General features: G+C 35.4%; 2 protein-coding genes across 3 annotated transcripts; both read left to right on the top strand.

Annotated features, from left to right (window-relative positions):
- The first annotated feature begins 670 nt into the window (after positions 1-670).
- Positions 671-4,915, top strand: LOC123870964 (immunoglobulin G-binding protein A-like). The gene is made up of 3 exons (XM_045914482.1): positions 671-868; positions 4,007-4,580; positions 4,704-4,915. The coding sequence occupies exons 1-3, from the start codon at positions 842-844 to the stop codon at positions 4,913-4,915; spliced, it is 813 nt and encodes a 270-aa protein (XP_045770438.1). The 5' UTR covers positions 671-841.
- Positions 4,916-8,826: 3,911 nt separating this feature from the next.
- On the top strand, positions 8,827-26,648 carry LOC123871337. Of its 2 annotated transcripts, none has more exons than XM_045915085.1 (6): positions 8,827-8,947; positions 16,218-16,283; positions 18,826-18,965; positions 20,413-20,691; positions 21,819-22,053; positions 25,747-26,648. In XM_045915085.1, the coding sequence occupies exons 2-6, from the start codon at positions 16,227-16,229 to the stop codon at positions 25,963-25,965; spliced, it is 930 nt and encodes a 309-aa protein (XP_045771041.1). In that variant the 5' UTR covers positions 8,827-8,947; positions 16,218-16,226; the 3' UTR covers positions 25,966-26,648. The 2 variants fall into 2 exon arrangements, with proteins under 2 accessions (XP_045771041.1, XP_045771040.1); XM_045915084.1 differs by having other exon boundaries at positions 18,826-19,034.
- Positions 26,649-27,422: the final 774 nt, after the last annotated feature.

Here is a 27,422-nt window from a genome sequence, read left to right as displayed (position 1 = left end):
TAGTTATTTTGAGATCCCTAAAATAGTCATAATTTTGGTATCGTATGACACATTGAACACTTCTAATAGGAGTTGAGTGTAGTCAGGAAATATTGTTTTTTTTTTTTTTTTTAATTTAGGTATAGACTAGCGCTTGCATGCCAAAGTCAAAATCATTTATTCAAATTAGGTACGATTGTACTCCTTGTGATAGTTGAAATTGTTAAATTTGTACGATATAGTGATGATAATTAATTACGTAACGTAAAACTAAAGCTACGAGGGTTCCAAACGCGCCCAAGTCTGAGAAGACTACATGCAATCAGACTTACTAGCAAGTGATGATGCAGCCTAAGATGAAGCACGCTCGCCTAGAAGATGCCTATTCACTATTTGCCTATTTCATTATAAAAACAAAAGATAAAAATATGATTCTGCGGTTTTCCCATCACATAATGTCATCCCATATTCAATTAAGTAAATAAATTATTTCATTTCCTTAAAATTTCTTTGTTATGCCTAATTAGGTATTATTTATTGGCTATTACAAACCGGAACTGATGATTCAGATTTCAGTCATGTCCCATTATACGGGTACATATTTATACCTAGGTGTTTAAATACACCACAAAATACCTAAAACTGACTCACTAGGATTATAAAAACAAGAGTAATGTAACTAATTGTTCACATTTCCTTTACAGCCATTGAAAGTGAACCTATTATATTTATCACTTGTGATAAAAACCCCCATTTTTTGTAGCTACTCTTTTTATATCGGTCGCTCGACAGTTTGTTTCGAGGCCTCGTAGAAATAAGAACAGTTTAATTGTGAATTAATTACCTCAATTTAGTTAAAGCCATGGATTACAGGATACTAGTCTTCTTCGTAAGTGACTGCGTTACATATTTTTAGAATTGTTTTTTTAACTATATCTTCAAAATATAGGTAGGTATAGGGTTATGCTTGGCTGCAATCACATCAAGTACCTAGTAAGTGATGATCTATCGCCTAGATAGAAAGTGCCTTTTCAGTGAAGATATCAATATTAAAACGGAAGCCGGAAGAGCATTCCATATTCTAGAAATGCGTATTAAAATCGCGGTAAAGTTATTTTAACGATGAAGGAAATCATCGTGAGGAAAAGCTGCATGCCTGAAATATCTCCATAATGTTCTTAAATGTCTGTGAAATCTGCTAATCCGCACTTGGCCAGCGTGGTGGACTATCATAATATAATTCTTATAGTACATACTCACACTTTAAACACACACATCCACACATCTACACTTATTATATTATTTACCTACTTACCTATTTATAATACTTGTTGTTGAATGTTAATTTGTTCTTATCAATGTTTAGCTCTTACGTTCATTTATTTCATGAATGCTATGCTTAATTCTTTAGTATAAATTATCTATTTTATTGTAAATTAGACTATAAAATAGTCAAATAGTATGTACGTGTAAAGTCTCATCACTCCAGGGATGGGGCCGATAGAAGTGCGACGTAGTGTTTTCACTAATGCAGTTCTATCGTTCATTATTTTTGTTTTCGTTTGCTCATATTTCGCTGATCCTTAATTTTTTTTTTTGTAAAATATTAGTTCAAATTCAAATCAAATCCTATACTGAGGTTTCGTACCTAAAAATGAAAAACGGAACCCTTATAGGATCACTTTGTTGTCTGTCTGTCTGTCCGTGCATCCATCCGTCCGTCATGTCTGTCAAGAAAACCTATAGCGTACCTACTTCCCGTTGATCTAGAATCATGAAATTTGGCAGGTAGGTAGGTCTTATAGCACAACATCTGAAAACCGTGAATTTGTGAATTTGTGGTTGTAACCACAAAAAAAAAATGTGTAACACATATTTTTTTAATGATGTATCACTAGAAAATATGTGTTTCAATTTTCAATGTTAGATAACTATACCAAGTGGGGTATCATATGAAAGAATTCTATGTACCTGTATATTCTAAAACAGATTTTCATTTATTTTTATGCACATTAGTTTTTGATTTATCGTGCAAAATTTCGGAAAAATTACCCGAGTACGGAACCCTCGGTAAATACTTATGGTTCATTGGTTCGTTAATCGATATACTTAGTACATAGGTATTTTGTTCAGCCATAATAAAATTAGGTATCACATCCAATATGAGTCTGTAATGAAAACAGAATCACGTTAAAACATAATTACGCAGCCAATATAGGGCTATAATCAATGTTATTACGATCAAAGCCTTGCAAGGCGCGACCATGATTGATTTAATCATACGTTCTTTTGCGCCTTAACTAATCTGACTAGCTGAACCGCCAAGACTTTGCTCCGATGGAATTTAATTGGTGAGTAGGGGGAATACGTCATCATCATCTTCATGATCAACCCATTGCCGGCCCACTACTGAGCACATGTGAGCTCTTCTCAGAATTATACATGGCATAATATTGTATATTATGCCATGTATAATTCTGTTATAATGTGGTGGCGCTCTATAGGGAAGGCCTATGTCCAACAGTGGACGTCCACAGGCTGATGATGATGATGATGATAATATTGTATATCAAATCTTTGAAAAAAGCAACCGCCGAGTTTCTTGCTGGTTCTTCTCGGTAGGAAAGGCATTCCGAACCAGTGGTAGATGCTTGTGGTGATTCAAAAGTCTAATTGAATAAAAATATTTTGAATTTGAATTTGAATGATAAAATATAAGCCATTGGAATGATGACTATGTCAAAAGTAAATTACTTCTTAGGAACTATGAAAGAGAAAGGCTATAAATTAGTCTAAATTTCTAAATTTCTGGTCTGGTCTGGTGGGAGGCTTCGGCCGTGGCTAGTTACCACCCTACCGGCAAAGCCGTGCCGCTAAGCGATTTAGTTTTCCGGTACGATGCCTTGTAGAAACCAAAACTCATACTGAGTTTAATGGAAACTGCCATACCTCTACCAGGTTAGCCCGCTTCCATCTTAGACTGCATCATCACTTACCACTAGGTGTGATTGCAGTCAAGGGCTAACTTGTATCTGAAGAAAATATAAAAAAACTTTTTAATTAACGCCTAGCTTAAAATGTATCGCAATTTGGCCACTTGAATTTTCAACTGTTGTAATTAGTTTATTTTAGGTAAAAATTCTTTTACAAAATGTTTTGACTGTTTGAAAGCCACCTGGCGCTCTGCCGTTTTTAAAAGCTTTTTAAACAGAACGTTACTAAAAGCTTTGTCCAATAGGTATTGTTTTAACATTGTTAAGTAGGTAAGTACCTACTATAAAAATAGGAGTAGTTCCCTTTACCGCCAAAACGGAACTTGGGCACATAATATTTTTACAACCGTTCAATCTATACTAATTTAAGAGATAAAGTTTGTAGGTTTGTATGTAGGGAGTAATCTCTGGAAATATCACAGCGATTTTGAATCCACCAGTAGAAAACTACATTATTCCTGAGTGACATAGGCTACATTTTATTTTCAAACAATTACCTAGAGATCCTTACGAAATTGGTAATAAGCTACCTGTGCGAAGCTTTAACGGTGAAGGAAAACATCGTGAGGCAACCTGTGTGCCAGAGAGTTCTCCATAATGTTTTTAAAGGTGTGTGAAGTCTGCCAATCCGCGCTAGGAATTAAAATATCACTTGCTTTAACGATGAAGGAAAACATCGTGAGGAAACCTGTATGCCTGAGATTTCTCCATAATGTTTTCAAAGATGTGTGAAGTCTACCATTCCAATACGCACTTGGCCGGCGTGGTAAGCTATGACCAAACTCTTCTCATTCTGAGTAGCAGCCTGTGCTCAGTAGTGAGCGGCGCTGATAAGTTGATTATGGTGATGAATGATAATGATGAAATTTTCTACGTGAGAGTTCAGTTTTAAGCTGCTATTTCACCGAGAATGTGCAGGAATACAATCCATGTAATCTAGCGGACGTAATTTAATTACTATAGTTTATTCCTAGAACCTGCCTAATACTAAGTCCATTCATACAGAGAATAATATTCTTCTTTTATTTCTCCAGGTATTTCTCCATTGTTCTATCAATGCATTACCCTACGAAGAAGACTCGCGTGAAAGTGGTGATCTTACAGTCAATTTAGGAAATATTATCCAAAAATTATTACAAGACAAGCAACCAGTAGAAAAACCTTTGGAACTAGGAAAGAGAATTATTATAGATAACCCGAAACCTGAGGATAAAGATAGCCCAAAACCCGAGGATAAAAATAGTCCAAAACCCGAGGATAAAGACAATCCAAAACCCGAGGATAAAGATAATCTAAAACCCGAGGATAAAGACGTTCCAAAACTCGAGGATAAAGATAATCCAAAACCCGAGGATAAAGATAATCCAAAACCCGAGGATAAAGACATTCCGAAACCCGCGGGATACGCAGTGACAGAACTTGTAATTGATATTCCTGACGATACGCCAAAAGGACCTATCGTTACTAATTTTTCAATTGCTAAACCTCTAAATATAGCTTCTAACCCAATCCCTTCTTTAGATAAAGATAAAAACACAAACAATAGCGGAAACGATTTAGATAAAGGAAAAGAAACCGAAGAAACAGATGAAAAAGAAGAAGGCACAGGTAAAAAGAATTATATAAGCATTTTACACGTCAAAGCTGAATACGATAACAAAAAGGACAAGAAAAATAAAGATAGGGTAGAGACTAGTGATTTTGATTTCGGTAACGTACCTCACATTTCAGGTATCAAAGAGTACTTCAACGGCATCAAGCAAGGGATAGTCAATGGATTTAATAGTATTGTACTAAAACGTAGAAACAGTGAAGAAAACCACACGGATGATTTTAACACGGGACCTTTTAATTTTTTCAATAAAATCCACAAGAAGAGCTCGGATTTTGCCCAAAAAATTCACAATTCTATTTTTGGTGGCCAGAAAGAAGATAATTTTTAGATTTACTCTAATAATGACTAATAATAACAATATTGTAGGCTATGAATAAATTATTATTTATTAAAAGGCGTTATTGTTTTATTTCTATAGTATGTCTCTCAAACACAAATTCCCAACAATATTCAAGCTTTGAATGGAGGTAAAGAGAATTCACTCACTAAGCCATAATATTATAAATGCGGAAGTATGTTCGTTTGTAGATTTATCCTTCAATCACATCTTAAGGGCCATGAGACCAGCCTGCCCGCGAAATTCAAATTTAATTTGGTTTCTCGCAATTTGTGAACTAATACGACAACCTAGGCTTATGGCATTCTTATTCCGACAGTGGCAGTATCATCCTCACAGGTTTATATAAAAATCTTTACTTGAAAGGGTCCAGGTTAAGAAATTAGCTGTAGTATCGACTAATTGTCAACATTAGTCGATACTAGAGCTAATTTAGCGTTACCTTAACACAATCCAATGCCAATAACCATTTATTTGCCTTATCTTGTAGTTGTACTATTTTTCAAACCTGCAATGTATAACGTGCAAAACTCGGGTCAATGACCCATCTACGACGCGGCATTGACTTCGATTGACCTATTTACGGAACGTTCATTGACCTCTAGCGTCAGTCACATGTTTTATTTGCAGTATATTGTAAACTCTAAAAACACAGGATTTTTAAATAATATTTTCGTAGTTTTTTTATGGTTATCAGTAATCATCAATACTATCACCTGTCTTCGTTTTACACCTGGTTACACCCTGTATAACAAAAATTAGTCTCGCATAAAAATATAGAATCAAATTGTCAAAGAACAAAAACACTTTCTCGTTGTAGAACACTTTCGTGTGTACACGACGCGAATAATAACACAGAAAATTGGCGGAGCCGTGTGTGGAATGTTTAAATAAACTTAATGGCTGGGGAGCCTTATTTGTATTAAATGGCTTCTAAAAAATAACATTAGGATACTTTATCCGGCATCTAATACTATCCAATCCATCAAGCCACGCGTCCACTGCTGGATATAGGATTTTTCGAGAGTGCACCACAACAGCATAGCATGATAACTTCCCCGACGCAGTCCTGGGTTCAATTCCTGGCTAGGGCTGGTCTGGTGGGAGACTAGTTAACAGGTACTAATGTCTGCTAAGAAAGGGTTCTTGAAAATTCAACCCTTAAGGGGGTAAATTAGGAGTTTGAGGTCCACGCGGCCGAAGTCTTCAATAGATTACGAAATACGTCAATAATACAAGTACCTATTATATGTATTGCAAAAGAATATCAAGAGATTAATGCAATCATTACAAAAAGCAAAAATATAGAGTCATCTTCTTTTATATTATCCCTAATTCCTGCTTAATCGATACTAAAGAAATATTATCTGTTGCGAAATTTGACCAGTATGCTAATAACTGGTCGATGAACGCTACCACAAACGCACAGTTTGTCCTGAGACAATAAAACTATATGGAGTTGATGATACCGACATTTGAAAAAGTTTTTTTGTTTTTTTTTTTTAATGAAACTATTACAGTAAAAATTATCTGATTACCATACAAATCATGCCAATCATCATAAAGTAATATTTTTATTTAAAAAAAGAAAAATTGTTTTTTTTTTTTTTGTTTAAACAAAGACGAATCTTGCGAAAAAAAGTAATACCTGCTTAGTGCCTACGTACTTTATTAAAGGACCACTTAATTTTAATCTGTATGAAACTTTTTGGTGTAAAAAAGTGAACAAGTTTTATAATATCGATGATATAGAGGCAGTTGGTACAGATTTACGTGGCATCTAATAGTTGATTACAAAAATGTTAGTAAGTAAAAGCATGAGAGAAAATCATGCTCTTAAATCTAGCGTTAAATTAGAAATTCGGAATAATCGCTTTTAATATTGCGGCTGCATTTAGATTAGCGTCAATGCCCTACAACGCCATAATTATTGCGATAATCAACGCGAAAAACGTTTTCTGTTGATAATTATTCATTTAATTAAACTGGCAATTATGTGCAAATGGTATACAATTTTGTAACACGTTCCGAAAAGGATCCTAAAAATCTCTTGTTTTTCATTCAGTGTTTCTTAATAATAATTAAGTAATTATTATTCTGATTTTTATTAAAAAAAACTTAATTCTTTGGCGATTTTGTGTCTTTTTATTACTGATCTCATTAAAATAAGAGTTTATGTTTGGTATGGAGTTTTTTGCTCCATTTTGTGACGTTAGGATTGGTGTTACAACCTATAATATAACTTTATCAATTTACTTGAATATGTCTCTTAATATAGCTGTTTATAGCATGTTCTATGAATAACCCAAATAATATTTCATTGTTGAATATTACGATATATATACCTACTCTTTAACGTTGAAGTACTTTTGTTCTTAGAATCTTGGGTACTATAAATTTTATTATATGCCTTTATTAATATGACAGTAGATTAATAGGAATTCTGAAAACTGTCCCATTCCCACAGCTCTTACAGACATAACTTTTAACTTTATTTAAAAGTAGACAAGTGATGAGTTTACTGCTGAACTGGCCACTTTTAACTACTATTGATTGTTGGAAAGTGCTAGTAGATAGTTTTTAGATAGAAGAAAATAAAATGTAGCTTTTTTTGATAAAGTTTTGTACGCTATACAATGCGGGTTTGAAAAATACTAAATCACTAAAACTACAAGATAAGGCAAATATTTACTGGCATTGGATTGTGTTAAGGTAGTATAAGTTTTTGTTAGCGTTGTTACACCATGGTATAGACCTTTCTCTTGAATCATTCTATCTATTGATGAAAACGGCATTAAAATCGCTTGAGTAGTTGAAAAGATCTAAGTGATTTTGTTTTATATTATGTAGCGAAGACATAATATTTATGGGAAAGCATACTTTCAATATTTGTGCCTTTATTAGCAATATATTATTCGTATTTTGTGTGAATAAATCAGATTATACGGAGCACTAAATGCCAAGGATATATTATTATGGTCCGCTGGAGACATAATACCTACCTAAGTACCTAAGATAAGCTGCCAAAACTTAGGCAATAATTTAGGACTTGTTTTTGCATGTTTGTGTTACATTTATTATACCCTTATGGGACCTTACTTACATTACTTAAATGATCTTTCATATGATATACGTAATTTAGCTGTCTATTATTTAAATAATACCTAATCTTTATTCAAGTAGGCTTCTACGAATCTTTTTGCTTGGTCAAGTTTATATTGGGTTATTTTAGGTTTCTTTGAAGGTTTCATTTACATAACTTTTACTTAGCCTAAAAGATCTACCAAAATCAAAAAAAAAATACACCAGTATTAGTTTAGGCAATAGATTCGAACTTTTTGTATGAGATTTTAGAGATTCAAAGATACTTCATTCACACTGAATGAGTTTTCAAAATAATTATAGTCCAACCAGGGCGGTAGTTTATTTTTAAATAAATAAAATTAACCAATACATTTTTGTTACCGTTTAAATGCATTAATTAGTGACCCGTATCGTAAACTCGAAATTATATTTGTTTGCTAGTTTGTCCTTCAATCACGCCCCAACGCGACGGAGCGACGGATTGACGAGATTTTTTTGCATGGATTAAGTTAAAGACTTTGAGAGTGACGTATGCTTTTTAAACCGAAAAATCAATAATTTTCTCAAGTTTCCGGTCAAATTGCACATCATACAGCTTCACGTTAAGGGAGCGGACTGAAATCCGAAAGGTCGGCAGTTCAAACCCCACTCGTTGTACTCCTACCTATCCTATTGGTTGTTGTACTAATCCTAGCACAAACTATACGTTTAGTTGGAGGAGAAAGAGGAATGTTAGTCATAATATTTCTTTTATTTAAAAAACAGCACTTCCTTTTCATGAAAGTCGGTTACGGCCGCGACATTGCACTTGACATTCAGAACAGGTTCTGTCAGCTCTAAGCAGTTCTAACTTGGGGTCAGTATCCTGATGCTGGACAGTGCCGCGGCGCGCGCGCAAACAACGCACGCGTACACCCGCCATCTTGGATTTATTAAAGGGTGAGTTTTTATCTGAGATTCATTTATTTATTTTTAGATAAGATTCTTGGGATGGTCATGTATCTAATTATTAGGATTGTAAGAGTAATTATTACCGTATTAATCGTGGAATAGATGATGAAAAAATACGTACGTATAATAAAGAATAAATATATCACATACTTAATATTATCTTAATAATTAAGAATTAAGGAAAAATAAATTGTTATTTGTGGTCAGGTTATCCTTAATTAGATTCTTGGAGTGTTTGAAGGAAAATGTTTAGGTATTAATTTTTATTCAGTAAAGATTGAATCCAAATTAGGTATAGTGTAAGATAAAAATCAGTATTTACGGTAGGTACCTATTAGGCAAAATGTAAAGTAGCTGTTAATATTATTAGATAAACCATGGATATTGAGTTATCTTTATGATGTGTAACATATGTTCAAGTATACTAATAACTTAGGCACTATATGTTCAAAAGTTTTAATAGTAGCATTATGTACGAAAAATAAAAACAAGTGTAAATTAAAAATTTATAACACCCCCGACAAGTGAAGGTTACAGTAATAACTAGAAAAGAGCTGATAACTTTCAAACGGCTGAATCGATTTTCTTGGATTATAGCTAAGAACACTCTCGATCAAGCCACCTTTCAAACAAAAAAAAACCTAAATTAAAATCGGTTCATTAGTTTAGGAGCTACGATGCCACAGACAGATACACAGATACACACGTCAAACTTATAACACCCCTCTTTTTTGGTCGGGGGTTAATAAATATTGATTTATTACAATGTGCCAAATGTTTAGAAAAGCAGTTTTCAGTTTCAGTCAAAAATGAAGACGTTTTACCTACGGGTTTCAGAATGTTACGAAACACCCCCTCATTGATTTTCAAAAATTCCACTCGAGTGAAACTTGGGTGGGTCAGCCAGTAATAAAATATGAAGGCTTCCTTTTTGCGCCTTTTACGTTGAGACCTTGGGGCTTTGGGGCTCTTTGCTTAAAACTTTGGCTAAATTAATTAACGTCTCTTTTTTTTTTAATTATCTGTATCTTGAAATGTTTCTCGTTTTAATGATTCGTTTAGTCTTGTTCTTTTCTAAACACCGCGGCGGCGTAGGTATAAATATAAAGAAAAGAATACAAAACATGCCGAAATTCGTAATGATCAGGTTAGGTGAAGGACCTTTAGCGAGTATCTTTGTGTGTCTTCTGACTCGTAAACATCGTTTGTGTCCAAATTGATTCAGAGAAGTCTCAAGTTTTTGATAAGTATATCATAATAATATACATTATACATATAGCATGACTTTGGATGAGGTATGAATGTATGCTCTATCCAAGGAGAGAAGTTAATATAAGACTCTCTCTTACAAAATCCCATACAAATGACAAAGACAAAAAGTCAGTGGGCGTTAACCATTTTCAGTGACCCACCAATCACAAACAAGCCTATATTTTTCCTACTAACTTGTTTTCGTGGATTGAGTAGTATGGAAAACATAGGTTCACATAGGTGAGTAATTTTATGAAATGTCAAAATAGGCCTTTGAAGCTCAAACTAGGCAATCGGTCAAGTTCGATATTATGGTTCACGAGGTACAACCCTCTGACGGACGGACGGACAGACGGACAATGGAGGCTTAGTAATAGGGTCCCCTTGGTTTTAGGGTTCCGCACCTTAAAGGGTATTAAGGTGCGGAACCCTAAAAACCAAATAGATAAACTACCTGGTAACTTTTTAGCCCGATAAAAAAAAGGAAAGCATCCAGATAGAAGGCTTATAGTAGGTTTTCATATAAAAGCCTTGTTTTTCTCTCGCGTTACAGAAACCTCGATGTATCAACATTCTTTGAGCAAATCAGGTAGGTAATAACATAAAGAATTGTCTTTGCCTAACCGTTACTTCTGATTCTGTTTTCTAAGAGTAAGGTTACACTTGCGACATAATTGGTCATATTACTTGAATTATGTTTTGAGACCTATGGTTTTTTGTACAATATTCTAGTCTAGATTATTATTATTAGATCCTTACAAAAACTTTTAATTAATTCTAAGTTAATAAATTTCATAATTAATTCTAACTAGCTAGCTTATGTTCGGATTTCGTCTGAGTGTATTTTGGTTTCAAAAATCCCCTGGGAACTCATTGATTTTCCGGGATACAAAGTGTATGTGTATCTATTAAAACTATGTTCCTAAGAAAAGTATATTATACAATCGAAGATTATATAAATGGTAAAAGATCGTGGATTTGACGTGCAGCTCGCTCCAGCTATACGCGGGACTTTACTTTTATACATCGCATAATTGTACGAGTATATCAAATCTTTGAAAAGAGCAACCGCCGAGTTTCTTGCTGGTTCTTCTCGGTAGGAAAGGCATTCCGAACCAGTGGTAGGTGCTCTTGACGATTCTAAAGTAGTTGTAAAAGTCTAATTGAATTAAAATATTTTGAATTTGAATTTGTCACTCGAGATGATGTAGGATTCTCTGTACATCGAAATATGTTCAGTCATTGAGAAGTAAAAACCAAAGGGGTATGGGTTTCATGAAAACTGCCATATCCCTTCCAGGTTAGCCCGCTTCCATCTTAGACTGCATCATCACTTACCACCAGGTGAGACTGCAGTCAAGGGCTAACTTACATCTGAATGAATAAAAATTAATGGTTGAATAAAGTAACTCGCATACATAGACGAACCCTGGAAGCTTTATTTTGTTTGGGTAGTCGTGTAAAAGAAAAGTCTAGCATTTATTTGAGAAAAACATTTATTTGTTCTTTGTTTTTCCCGAACGAAATATTTATGTGGACATTCATTAAATCACAGGATATAAACAAGAAAGTTATGGTTATTCCTACGAAATAGTATTACTAAAACCCAACTGTAAATATGTCCTTTGGAATAGACTCTATACCTAAGTGACAAGATGTAAGACTGTAAGGACAAAATAAAATTACATGTTTTAACTCCCGTTTATCTGTCTGTGGCATCGCAGCTCCTAAACTAATGAACCGATTTTAATTTAGTTTTTTTTGTTTGAACGGTGGCTTGATCGAAAGTGTTCTTAGCTATAATCCAAGAAAATCGGTTTAGCCGTTTGAAAGTTATCAGCTCTTTTCTAGTTACTGTAACCTTCACTTGTCGGGGGTGTTATAAATTTTTAATTTACACTTGTGTTGCTTAAAATTAATTGTCAATGTTGAATTTATAGAAATCATAAAAACGAACTTCAGTGTGAATCAACTTTTAGTTAGATAAATAGGTACTAAGATTGCAACCTGGATACTGTATGCAATTTATTAGTACCACAAGGAAAGGCCTGATATCTAAACTATTTCCATTCCGTTACTCGGCCGTAGAATGAGGCCGCGCTACTTTATGCACCCTTTGTGACTCGTATCACTATACAAGGAGTAAATCAAGCAAAAGTTACTGGCCTATTACGAGCTATTAGGTACCAAGAGCATGCAGCGATATAAATTTTCTTACATGGGCAATGTTTTAAGCAATACTCGGTAACACGTATGGATCATGTGAAGCAATTATTTTGAACTAGACGATGCCCGCGACTTCGCCCGCGTGGATTTAGGTTTTTCGAAATCCCGTGGGAACTCTTTGATTTTCCGGGATAAAAAGTAGCCTATGTGCTAATCTATCTCCATTTCAGCCAAATCCGTCCAGTAGTTTTTGCGTGAAGGAGTAACAAACATACACATACACACACACACACACACACACACACACACATACAAACTTTCGCCTTTATAATATTAGTGTGAAATGTGATAGCATTGCTGAAACTTCAGGTATTGCTGGGTATTGCTGTAAATTGGTTCATGTGGTTGTGACGTCATAATTGCCAAAATTGCCTGGAGTTGAGGAATTTCCACTGCCTGTAGAAGTGTACCTAGCTTAATAATTATACCTTATCCTAATCCTAATCACACTAATATTATAAAGGCGAAAGTTTGTGTGTATGTTTGTTACTCCTTCACGCAAAAACTACTCAACGGATTTGGCTGAAATTTGAAATGGAGATAGATAATATCCTGGATTAGCACATAGGCTACTTTGTATCCCGGAAAATCAAAGAGTTCCCGTGGGATTTTGAAAAACATCAGTGGGCATCAGCTAGTAATGAATATATTTAGATACTTATTACAATATAAAAGAACATGAATGCATGCAATATAGTACCACATGGAAACGTCTGATATCTAAACTATTTCCATTCCGTTACTCGGCCGTGGAATGGGGCCGCGTTACTTTATGCACCCTTTGTGACTCGTATCACTATACAAGGAGTAAAATTCAAGCAAAAGGTAATGGCCAATTACTGAGAGCATTCAATATAAGGGACTTGAATTTATTTACAAAATAGAATTTTCTTTATTTTCTCTGCCCATTATTTGAGCTACGTGACGGTACCTTGTCTTATTAGTAGTCTACGTTTTTGAGTTATTATGTATTAGTAGCTTACTCCCTTGACTTCGTCCGCGTGAACTATACCAAACCCCTATTTTACCCTCTTAGGGGCTGAATTTTCAAAAATCCTTTCTTAGCCGATGTCTGCGTCATAATAGCTATCTGCATGGCGCATGCCGAATTTCAGCCCGATCCGTCCAATAGTTTGAGCTGTGCGTTGATAGATCCGTCAGTCAGCTTTTTCTTTATATGAAAGGACTAGCTGACGCCCGCGACTTCGTCCGCGTGTATTTAGGTTTTTTGAAATCCCGTGGGAACTCTTTGGTTTTCCGGGATAAAAAGTAGCCTATGTACTAATCCAGGCTATTATCTATCTCCATTCCGAATTTCAGCCAAATCCGTCCAGTAGTTTTTGCGTGAAGGAGTAACAAACATACACACACACACACACACACACACACACACATACAAACTTTCGCCTTTATAATATTATAGTGTGAAGTGTGATAGTGTGATTTTTGAAAATTGAGTTTTGAGATTTTTGTAGTCCACGTGGACTTAATCGGGGGCATAAAAATACGGCTAAAGACCGATTTTTCACGAAATAACTTTTATCTGAGGAATTCATTTGACGTTTTACCAGATTTCCTATAGAAAAAATGTCGAATTCCTCAGATAAAAGTTATTTGACGATGTTTGACGATTGAAAAATCAGCCCTAAAACACCTGTTTTTAAATAAGATCGACCCTGGTGAAATCTAACAAGCCGTGTTATGGCCAATCTTTCACAGCATGTACTGCGCAGGTGCCCAAAAACCCCGTGCAATAAACCTGAGCGGAGACATGCAGCATGCACGAGGTCGGAGACACCTCGCGTGCCTCATATTTGAGTTATTTATTTGCGCTCAGTTTTACGACCAATAAATTTCATGCGATGCGGTTCGGGTCAAACTGGGGGCGTTTTTTAATATATTACGAGCTGATGCCCCCGTGTTTTTACCCGACCGCGGCAGAGCCAAAAGGAAGGATTATGATTTTAGCAGTCCATGTATGTATGTTTATATACAGATTCTGTGTGTTCCACCGTAGCGACTAAACTACTGGGCAGGTTTTGATGAATGAGGTGTCAATCGAGTCGTCGTAAAGGTCCGGGTGACATAGGTTACATTTTATACGAAAAAAATTGACCTAACGAATATTACTTCAAAAAAGTGGGGGTCCCCTTTTATTTTTGCTATTGTATCGAGTGGGGTATCAAATGAAAGAGGAGAAAACTCTGAGTTCATAAATATGAATGTATTTCCTATAATACTACAGTTTCCTAATAATTTCCTATAATAAAACAATCACACTAATATTATAAAGGCGAAAGTTTGTATGTGTGTGTGTGTGTGTGGGTGTGTGTGTGTGTGTGTGTATGTTTGTTACTCCTTCACGCAAAAACTACTGGACGGATTTGGCTGAAATTCGGAATGGAGATAGATAATATCCTGGAGTACCACATAGGCTACTTTTTATCCCGGATAATCAAAGAGTTCTCACGGGATTTCGAAATACCTAAATCCACGCGGATGAAGTCGCGGGCATCGGCTAGTTTACTATAATATTTCAGCGTTTATTAAGACGATCGCAGTCGGGTTTTAGTTTTCAACTTTATCTTGTTAAGATTTTATAACTCCCATGGGAACTCTGATTTTCCGGGATAGAAAATAGCGTATTGGACTGTCCAGGTCTTTAATTATGCAAATAATTACGTCGATCCGTGGTTGCTTGTTGCGCCGTAATTGAAGGCCAAACCGGCAAACCAATAAACCAACAAACATACACACTTTCATAATATGGGTAGTGATCAAATAAATAAGTAAAGCGATAATTAGCTTCTGCCTCCTATTTGTCAGGTCTAAGTAGAAGTATCTATGTAGAAAAATATAGAGAAACATTTTACTGTCTTGTAAAACGCTTGTCAATTCACCAGTACCTTTGCAAGGTTTAAACGGGTTAGGGCTGCAGTATAGGAAATTTCACCCCTATTTAACCCGCTTTCTACTATCGGAAATTTAACAAGATTTCATACATATAAGCACGTACGTTTTATCGGAAACTTTTCCAGTACATTATTTAATTTTATTAGACCTAATGTTATAAGGAAAGTAATTTTGTAACGAAATCGTGTTAGGCTCCCTATTTTTCAAGTAAATTGTCTTGAATTTATTGGAAAAGTAATTTTACCGAGAAAGTTATGTGTGGTTTTGTGAGAGTTGTAAATATTTGACAATAACTAGCTTATAACTTCGTCCTTGTAGTGCAGAAAAACAAATTCCAAACCCCTATTGTACCCCCTTAGGGGTTGAATTTTCAAAAATCCTTTCTTAGTGGATATCAAAATCAATAGCTATTGGCATGCCTTTCAGGCCGATCCGTCCACTAGTTTGAGCAGCTGTGCGTTGATAGATCAGTCAGTCAGTCAGTCATCTTTTCCTTTTATGGATGTCAAGTGATAATTTAAATTTTAAAATAAAATGTCAGTAGCAAATAAAATAAATATAGTATAATGTATAAGTAAAATATAAGTAGAAGTTGGCGAACAAAACGATGTAACTACGCAGAAAAAATGACAGAAGAACCGGAATTAACGAAAGCTGTTGAAGCTGGTACTGCAATTGTACCATTTTGATCGAAATCATGAACTTTGGACCCAATTTTAATACGTTTTCGGCCGTTTTGCTTGGGAATAAGTTAAGACTTCAACTCGGCATAAAACATCGGGATTAAAGCAAAAATAGTATCGATCAGAAGTGTAACTACTTATACCGTTTTGCTCGCCAGTTCCTCAATTAGTTCTTTTTGTTACAGATAACAACCATGTTTCGACAAAGTATTTTGTTCACAATCTTCCTACAAGTCACACAAAATGTACTGGTAAGTCTAATTATTCCGTTTTTCCGGCTAGCTATAATATAGAGTGAATAGGCACCTTCTGGGCAGGCGGCATCATCTCCTGATTGCAGTGAAGCACAAGCCAGTTAAAAAAAATGAATTATCCATCCATTCTAATATTATAAATGAGAAAGTGTGTCTGTCTGTCTGTCTGTCTGTCTGTCCTGTACCTTTTCACGGCCCAACAGTTTAACCGATTCTGACGAAATTTGGTACAGGGTTAGCTTATATCCCGAGGACGGACATAGGCTACTTTTTATCCCGGAAAATCAAAAAATTCCCACGGTATCCCAAAAAATTCATCCGCTTAACCGATTTGTATGAAATTTGGTACCGAGGTAGCTTGCGTCCCTGTAATTGACATAGGCAACTTTTTATCACGGAAAATCAAACAGTTCCCACGGGATCTTAAAAAACCTAAATCCCCGCGGACGAAGTCGCGGACATCCTGTAGTATTATTATAAACTGCAAAGTTAAATATTGATGGTGGAAAAGATCTCCTCTCAGAATGAAAAAGATTTATGCATAGCCCAGCCCGCTGGCCAAGAGCAAGTAATAGGCTGACTTCACATAAATTAAAAGTTTCCTCACGATGTTTTTGTTCACGGTTAAAGCAAGTGACATATTAACACACATAGTTCTGAAAAGTTTTTTTTTTTAATTAAGATACAAGTTATATTAGCCTTTGTACCTATAAATATTATACTTAGTTTTTTTTTACGAAACAGGATATTGTGTCACAGAGAATGAATATTCATGAATTTTCACTTTCGCCTCAGTTTCTGCAACAATGGCGGTGGTGAGCTAATCACTTTCGAGCTGTCGTAATATACGAACAATAAAATATTCAATTTGTTATTAATAATTATATAATGTCCCACAAACAAAACCAGCCGCCCACGTAAAGTGGATTTTGATTTTGCTTTGCCCGGGCTTTTGCTATGAATGTATTTTTAACCCCCGACCCAAAAAGAGGAGTGTTATAAGTTTGACGTGTGTATCTATGTATCTGTCTGTGGCATCGGAGCTCCTAAACTAATGAACCGCGTTCATCTTAGCGCGTCCCATCTTAGACCAATCACCACTTCCATCAATGTGGTCAAGCGCTTGCCTATAGTGAATAAAAAAAATGAACCGATTTTAATTTAGTTTTGTTTGTTTAAAAGGTGACTTGATCAAGAGTGTTCTTAGCTACAATCCAAGAAAATCGGTTCAGCCGTTTGAAAGTTATCAGCTCTTTTCTAGTTATTGTAACCTTCACTTGTCGGGGGTGTTCTAAATTTTTAATTTACACTTGTTCTGTAATCTAATATCTCATAATATAATATCTCAGGTGTAATTTTTAAAATTCTTTCCTAATGGAAAACATTTATGTGAGATCTTAAATTAAGTACTTGATGACTTTTATTCAGTGATGATCACTGAGTTTAGCGCATTATCACACAGCAGGTAAGATCGTTATTAAGGGGCATGAGACGGGCCTGCCCACGAAATTCAAATTTAATTTGGTTTTTCGCAATTTGTAAACTAATACGATAACGTAGGCTTATGGTATTTTATATGCGACAGTGGCAGTATCATCCTCACAGGTTCATATAAAAATCTTTACTTGAAAGGGTCCAGTTTAAGAAATTAATTCTAGTATCGACTGTTCTCACAAATTAGTCGATACTAGAATTAATTTCTAAATATATAATTTCTAAATTTGAATTTCGCGGGCCATTGCAGTCTAATAAATAATAATAACTCCACATTTCAGTATAATAATTATGTAGGTAGGTAAGTATTAGTGTAGACATAATTTAAAATTTAAAGATTAGCTTACTTCACAATAAAATTGTAATATTAACTTCGCCGCCAAACAGCAATAAGTTTTCTGTTTTATTTCCACAAAATTCCTTTGTAAGATTTGTAATTAATCGCAAAAGTAATTAACATCAACTGGTTCAAAAGGGCAATTAAGAGATTAACCCCGTTGTTAACGGAGGCTTCCAACTGCTTAATCTTTTGTGCTAAATTAAATTCATCTAATCATTTATTATGAGTTAAAAGTAAAACCGATAAGAACTAAACCACAATAATGGAAACTAGTCAAGAGAGTATCAATAATGGTCAAAAATCATAAAACGCTTAATACTTTATCCACGGAAAGAAGTTAGTAAAAGAGCTCTCTTTGTTACGTAGTCATACAAATGACAGAGACGAAAAACTCTGTGAGCGTTAACCATTTTGAGTCACCAACCAATCTCAATTATTCTCATTGCTGGCTCAATACTGAGTACGGGTATTCAATATATCAAATCAAATCAAATCAAATTATTTTATTTGCTTAAATGCGGGTTAAATAGGTCTTACAAATATCTTATAGTGAGTTCATAGGGTTGATCAATATAATGCTGATGATTTTATCAAAACGCTACGCCTTGACTCCACTCACAGATAAGGGAAAGAAAAGGCTCCTCCATTCTGTAGCCCCACACCTAAGTTTACGAGTTAGACAGTCAAGGTCCATCAATTTTCCAGGTCCAATCAGTCCAACAGGTCCAGCTCTCCGACTCCTACCTCCCCGTGGCGATGCAGATCATCGCGCACCTAACAGACCAGATGGCCTTCGAAGCCAAGGACGACGTTCCTCAGAGAACGACCACGACTGTGAAGCCTTTGTATGTCAATTCAGATTACTATGCCAGCTTGCCTGGGAACGGCTGGTGGATGCGGTATGGTATCGCGAGGTGATGGTCTATTTCTATTCTCTTCTCTTCTACTTTCTCCTAGTAGCTTTTAGGATTTTAACTATAGTTCGCGACAGGTCGAGGTGGCAAACGGGGTGGGTACGCCCCGCACACCCGCACAGCCCCGTACGTACGGGGCGTCCCCCACCTCATGCTCCGATTGCCATCTCGACCTGTCTGTAAGATATTTTTTCCTTCTATTTTGATATTTCTTTAATAAAATTACTTATCTGAGTTGAAGAATCTTTTAACTTTTCTATTCTGTTTCTTATGGGGCTTTATCTTATATTACTTAGAACAGGTCAAGTGCGAGTTGGATTCGTACACGAAGGGTTCCGTACCATTGTACAAGATGTAACACTTTATGTACTTATTATTTTTTTTAAATATGCATGGTGGCCATTTTAAAATTTTCTATCTTGGTATTTTAATCGTTGGCTGTTATAGCGCCTTACGCTATTAAGGTTTACTTAATCCATTACGGTTCATGAGATACAGGCTACAGTCACTGACAGACAGACGGACGATCGTCAGACGTACGGACAGCGGACTTAGTAATAGGGTCCAGTTGGCCCCCTGAACGGAACCCTAAAAACAATATGGAATTTACAGTAGTAAAGGCTTGATTTGAAAAGTTTGTCTCTGAAAGCCTTTTTGATACAGATTATGCTTTGCTTTGCAAACTATTTTTTTTCTGCTTGTTTTTTTTTTTAATATAACGTAGGTATCAGTGTTATAAAATAATTATATTTTAATGGAATATGCTTATGTTGTAATTTTGGACCTAGTTCTAAGTTAGTAACAGGTGGACCTAGTGCATAAAATAAAGCAGATAAGAGAATGCTTTTATATTTTAGGCACTTATGATAATAAAACTCATTGTACTCTTTATTATCGTCCGGTGTTCCTCCTTTTTTACTTTTAATAATTATCCTATATCACACTAATATTATAAAAGCGAAAGTTTGTATGTGTGTGTGTGTGTGTGTGTGTGTGTGTGTGTGTGTGTGTGTGTGTATGTATGTTTGTTACTCCTTCACGCAATAACTAGTGGACGGATTTGGCTGAAATTCGGAATGAAGATAGATAATATCCTGGATTAGCACATAGGCTACTTTTATCCCGGAAAACCAAAGAGTTCCCACGGGATTTTGAAAAACCCAAATCCACGCGGACGAAGTCACGGGCGTCAGCTAGTCCTATATATGTATTCTATACAATAGCTTTTTATTAATATTTTATTATAGAAAATGCAACTGTTACCAAAAAAATATCAAACGAGATAAATTAAATATATTTTTAACTAAGTATACAATTTTTTGACCATAATTTATTCTTGTCTGCAAGCGTAACTAATTTCCTAAGTTCATATTTTCAGGGATATAACAACACGATTCCACAAGCCAGGTCTCTACGCTCCACCATTCCCACCGAAACCGACCGATAGAGGCATTCCCAAGGACCAGAACTACGTTCTTCTACCCGTCGAGCACAATTCGGAATACACCATCATAGAACCGCAAGAGAAGAGAACGGAAGAGCCCCTGCTTTCAGCTCACAATGAAGAAGTGAAGCCTTTGATGGAACCGAGACCTAACTTGCAGCATCAGTTCTTGCCTTATGAGCACGATATCAAGGCTTCCAGACGTTCTGATGGGTAATTATTTTTTAATTCGAGAAATAATTCTCTTATAGAGATAAGCGATTCCCTGTCCACTTTTTCTTTCTTTTTTTCTTTATTGTTACCACTTACTGGTATAAATAAAAAGATTAAAAAATAAAAATAAAATGCAAACAGCATGTTATTTGTTTGGGAGCCGTCCGTGATATGACTTGAGGTAGACAGACGAATTATTTGGTCTTAGGAACCATAAAATCAAAACAGCATTCATATAATTTCGAAACAATTCATCAAGTGAGAATTCAACCCCGTACTTAAAAAAATCCTAAGTGATGTTAGTTTGGTTTAAGAAATAAAACTATAAAAAAATATGAGCTTAGTTTCTAAAATAAGCCGGGACTGGAAGGCCTACATTTTCAATTTTTCCATTGCTAATACTTTTTCAGCATCGGTCAGTGATGCAGAGGCTTAAAGTATTTGAGATAGACGAGGAGAAAGGTCTAAAGGGTGTTTTATGCCAGAGCAACAACATGCGGCATGCTATAAAATATGGAAACATAATTTTGCGGCCTTAAACAGCATGCGGCAATCTATTTTATGCCGAGACAGCATTGTGCTGCAGGATTGGAATATTATATAGTACAACAACTGCCAACGGTTTTTGCTACATACAAGATCTAAACAGAACGCTAGCAAAAACTTAACGTATTACTACTACTACGTAACTTAAACTTATTATTACAATTACTACCTTAACATAATCCAATGCCAATAACCTACCTTTTAGTTTTAGTGATTTAGCATTTTTCAAACATGCATTGTACAGCGTGCAAAACTCGGGTCAATGCTTCACCTATGACGTGGCATTGACTTCAAATGACCTATTTAAGGAACGTTCGATGACCTCTAGCGTCAGTCAGATGTTTTATTTGCGATATATTAAGAACTTTTAAAAAATACAGCTTTTTTTTCTTTTTTTTCGTAGTTTCTTTATGGTATCTTATCAGTAATCATCAGTACTATCACCTGCCTTCGTTTTTGCTAGCTTTCAGGTTACACCCTGTATACCTAGTAAATTATTATACCATGCGGCCCTGTGGCATGCCATGGCTTCTTTATGGGACCATGGCGTTATTTAAGGGGGTTTTGTATTTTATTTATAGGTATGATAACTTAGACGAGGAAAGTTTACAGTACCTATCCCAGAATGTGAGGGACATGATCAGAATGGCCAACGACCCTGACGACGACCGGGTGATTGACGTGTGGGAAGGTTTACGGGCCAGTCCCAGCGAGGTGTCCACGCGTGGGAAGCTGTCGTCATCCAACTTGAGACTGCTGTTGCTGTACGATCTACTCAGCAGGGACGCGAAGAAACAACGACTCTCCGATTTTAGTGTAAGTTGTTCTTAATCCATACTTATTAATATTGTAAATGAAAAGGTGTGTCTGTCTGTCGGTCTGCCTGTCTGCTAGCTTTTCAAGGCCCAACAGATTGATCGATTTGTATGAAATTTGGCAAAGAGGTAGCTTGCGTTTCGGAAATTGACAAAGACAACTTTTTATCTCAGAAAATTGAATAGTTCCCACGGGATTTTAAAAAATCTTAATCCACGCCGGCATCATCTAGTAAAAAATAAGAAAAACTCGTCTTGAACATGAGCAGCTGGAGTCTAGTTGACTGTGACTTCGTCAAAGTTTGCATCCTTACGTAGTCGAAACTCGACGGACAAATACGAAGCGATACGAAAAACAAGCTTAGTTTATTTACTAGTTAAGTTTATTTTCATTATTATTTAGTGATCCGAATCAATAGTATATGGAACGCCCTTCCGGCATCGATTTTCTCCTCCACTTTTAAGCTACCTTTAAGTCAAGAGTGAATAGGCATCTTCTAGGCAAGAGCACTCCACTTTAGTCCTCATCATCAATTGTCAGCAGGTCTGATTGCAGCCAAGTGCAATAAATCAGAAAACAAAAATAGTTTATCAGGTTTGGCGAATGGTTTTACAAAATCATTTGAACAATTTTATGAAATAAACTTAACAAGGAATTAAGTTCTCGAACATTGATAACTAAGTATCTATAAGAAAAAGAGCCGTTAAATTGTTGAAGAAAACCTTTTCTCTGGGTATTTATTTACTATGTCTCGTAAAGATCACGTTAAATGAAATCTTATGTAGTCCTGAGCAGATAGGACGTACTACTTGTATACGTAAGAACTTTTATTGCAGGTGTAAAATGTTATCACTCGTAGATAAGAACAAGTATGTACATTCATGATTTATTTATTGGGGTGTAAATTTGTTATGGCGTGTTTGGTATTACCGCTTAAAAGAAGGTGAGATATTCAAACGTCTACGAAAATTAAGACATGAGTCATAAAAAAACGACAGACAGACAGACGGACGGACGAACGGACAGACAGACAGACAGACAAAATGATCCTATAAGGGTTCCGTTTTTCTTTTGAAGTACGGAACCCTAATAAATATATCTTAAATTAAAAACTAAAGTAAATTTGACTAAATCTTAATATCTTAATATGTAGATTGGATTGAAACTTAGATGTAGGATATTTTACATCTCCAAATAGTCAGTAGTAAACTTTATAGGGCAATCTTAAAACTTAGTAACTTTTAGTCACTGATTTAATCTCGGATAGCTATCAATTTTGGGTTCAAGCTTTATTAAAGTCGTTTGTCCTGCTCAAGGTCGTGGCTAGGTCCTATTACTAGTTCACTCTACTATTAACGTCTTTATTGGCAAATTTATAGGTATTAGCTACTATGTTTTGGGTTTTATTTCTCACTAACTCATGCCCGCGACTTCGACCCTGTAGACTTCACGAATTTCAAACTCCTACCCCTTTTTTACCCCTAAAATGGTAAAAACCCTTTTAAAGGTTGTATTTTTATTAAAAATTCTTTCTTAGCGAATGTCTACGTAATAATACTCGTAGCTATCTGCATGCAAAATTTCAGTCCGGTCCGTCCAGTAGTTTGAGTTGTGCGTTTATGGATCAGTCATCTTTATATTTTTCTTTTAAAAAAAAGCATATTAGCCATGCTAATCACTTTATCACTACCTTTTTATATATTTAGATATAGATTTTACTAAAAAAATTAATCCAATTCAAATTGCACCTGCTGAGTAAAATTTTCATTTTACTCTTAATAATTTAAGCATAAGTAATATTATTTTGTACCTACTCAGTTAATTTTTCCACTCATACAAATAAAGTTAATGCTATGGTATATCCGTATAATGTGTACCTATAGAAAAATAAATGTTGCTTACAGGGAAAATTATTCTGGTTTTGTGCATTTTGATAAATTATTATTACCTTTGTATTTGCTTAAATTATAGAACAGACGTTTACATAATTAATGAGTAGGTACATCCAGAGACGAATAGCGGTTGAAGTGATTTACTGTCTTGTGGTGAGGAATAGCAAACAGATAAACACTGTTCATTAATGGATTTGAATTGCTTGAAGACACATAATATTGTATAACTAAACGATGCCCGCAGCTTCGCCCGCGTAGATTAGTCAGATCCCCTGCAGCATCAGGACTGAGGAGTTGGAATCCAAATTTTATGTGGAACAATGTCGAAAGTACGGTCTCTATCGATTAAAAAAAATTGCGCAAATCGGTTCAGAAATCTCGGAGATATCAGTGGATAGGTAGAAAAACACAACTCCTCCATTTTTAAAGTCGGTTAAAAAGTAGCCTATGTTACTCCTTGGTTAATCCTCTACTTGTCTGTGAAAGTCTCGCCAAAATAGGTTCAGCCATTCCGAAGATTAGCTCTTTCAAACGCACAGTCACTTCAATTTTATTTATTAGTATAGTTTATTAGTATAGATATTTTTTTAATGAAACTACTGATACCCGTGACTTCGTTCGCGTGGATATAGGTTTTTAGAAATCTTGTGGAAACTCTTTGATATTCCGGGATACAAAGTAGTCTATGTGTTAATCCATGGTACAATCTACTTCCATTCTAAATTTCGGTCAAATCTGTCCAGCACTTTTTGCGTGAAAGAGTAACAAACATACACACATACACAAACCTTCACCTTTATAATATTAGTGTGATTGTATGATTTTTATGTAGGATTACATAAAAATCTTTACTTGAAAGAAATTTGACAAAATAATGAGTTTGACATGAGTTACCTTCTCACAAATTAGTCGATACTATAACTAATTTCTTAAACTGGACCCTTTCAAGTAAAGATATTTATATAAACCTGTGAGGATGATACTGCCATTGGCGCAATTAAAGTGTCATAAGCCTACTTTGTGGTATTAGTGTACAAATTGAAAAAACCAAATTAAATTTGAATTTCGCGGGCAGACCCGTCTCATGCACCTTGGGACCAAAGTTATTTTTAACTTTTAATATGTTTCTAAACTTAGGTATCTCATATTTCTAATTTGGAAAGTTTATTGCCACAATCAATAATACGTTTTATTCATGTTTTATCGTTGTTATCTTCGCCTTGTTTATGGCATTTTATTGACCCATCCAAGGTCAAAAGGACTTCTTATGTCTACCGGGGAATTTTATTATACTCCTTGTGGCGTTTTGCCAAAAACACAAAATGGGATTATATTCGTTAGGCTACAAAATATGTGATTTGTTTTTCGATTGAGCCATTTTCTTTGGATTTATTTATTATTGGGTCCCATATTGGCAGGCTATCATTTTTTACATGAAGCGATTGAATACTCAATTCTATATCCCTTTAAGAATGAGTCAGTGGTGCCCACTGATATGGATGAAATAAGTCATGTTGGAAATGGTGCGTCATATTAAATGAAAGTTATTTTTTGTGCCGACTCGAAACGCCCATAATTGATAAAGGAAACAAGGTGTCCCTATTCAGTGGAAGCGCCTTACCGATTTTTGATCAACGGGAAGTACCCTATAGGTTATACTCCCTTGACGCCTGACGGATCTTGACAGACACGGAATATTTTGCAGAAAGATAACAACCTGATCCTATAAGGTTTCCCCTTTTTCCTCTGGAGATACGGAAGGCAGAACCCTAAGAATACTAACCTTTTCACTTCTTTCCAGGGATTCTCTCCAGAAGTGATGAAGGCTTTAGTGGAGTCCTCAGACGGCGGGGCCAGGGCGCAGCTCAGCATGGCACTGGACAAAATGGTGGCGCGCCACGACTGTGGCCACGAGTACGCCAACAACCGGGCCAGGGAAATGGTCGCCGAGTTGGCCAAAGATGAGTCCAAACTGTCGTCCGAAATCAGATATTTGCAGCCACTTGTTTATAGATATTAATTTTCTAAGTCTGAACTCACTAATGATTTTATGTAAGAGGTTTAATACATAAGGCATCCATCCATCTTCCATCCATCCATCCATCCAGGATTCCATCTTAGAGTGCATCATCACTTACCACCAGGCGAGATTGCAGTCTAGGGCTTACTTGTATGTGAATTAAAAAAAAGGCGTAACATAATATATCTATAAACCAAAATTTATGTCTAACAGATATCTTATCCTTTTCCGCAACGAATAGTTATGTAAAAAGAAAAGTCGTTCTTTTAGATCTCTAATGGGACTCTCTAATCCCAAAACAAAAATGATATTATAACATTACAGTAGGTATAGCAATATTTTAAATAGGTAATAATACAGATTATGTGACAAAAATGCCTTTAGACAAGAAAGTAGAAACGTTGTGAAAACGATAGTCCGATTTTTAGATTCGATCGATTTAGATATAAGTACAATAGTATCAGTCATTCATTCAATATTATAATTAATTTTTGTAATAACTCAGTACAGATACCTGTATAGGCGCATAGTTTTAAAATAACTTTATACTTAACACAAGTAAATTCAAGATAAAATCCAATTATTATTAAGTTAATACGACATTATAATTTGCCATAATTGTGTGTTAAACATGCAAAGTATTTGTAATTATTAAATATTATCATTAAAGTAGTTAAACACTACGCTGCTTGTTTCATTTTGACCCAATTGAAGTAAAATATCCAAGTATGTATTAGCTTTAGATGGAAATGGCGATCCCATACTGCAAAGATCAGTTTTGGTAAACATATAAATCGGTTAAACGGATAAGCCTTTAATAATCCCGTGAGAACTCGTTAATTTTTTGGGATAAAAACTAGCCTATATCCATCTCCAGAATATAAGCTAACTCTGTACCTTTCGTCAAAATCAGAAAAGTTAGCAGACAGACGGACACACTTTCGCATCCCACTAATATTATAAAGGAGAAAGTTTGTGTGTGTGTGTGTGTGTGTGTGTGTGTGGATGTGGAGATAGATTAAACCCTGGATTAGCACATAGGCTAATTTTTATCCCGGAAAATCAAAGAGTTCCCACGGGAATTTAAAAAATCTACATCCATGCGAACGAAGTCGCGGGTATCAGCTAGTTCACGATATTAGTATGGAATGGATAGCTTGTATCTTGCTAAGTTGATTTTTTTGCTAAAATAATGTCAGAAGTATTCTATATTGTAAGTATTCCTGGAATACATTCCTGGAACAAGCTTTTACCTTAAAACGCGATGTCTTAATAAAGTTCAAGATATCTGAGAATGCTTTGTGAGACACAAGTATAGCATTCCTGAATACTTTCCTAGTAAAACACAAATAGGTACCTACTTTTAAGTGTCTAGTTCGTACATTTTAACTGCTTCAAGAGGACTTATAATAACACAAGTGTAAATTAAAAATTTATAACACCCCCGACAAGTGAAG

This window comes from Maniola jurtina, chromosome 13 (genome assembly GCF_905333055.1).
Source record: "Maniola jurtina chromosome 13, ilManJurt1.1, whole genome shotgun sequence".
Classification (NCBI taxonomy): Eukaryota; Metazoa; Arthropoda; class Insecta; order Lepidoptera; family Nymphalidae; genus Maniola; species Maniola jurtina.
Note: the sequence above shows the minus strand (reverse complement) of the source record. Positions and strands in the feature narration are given on the sequence as shown.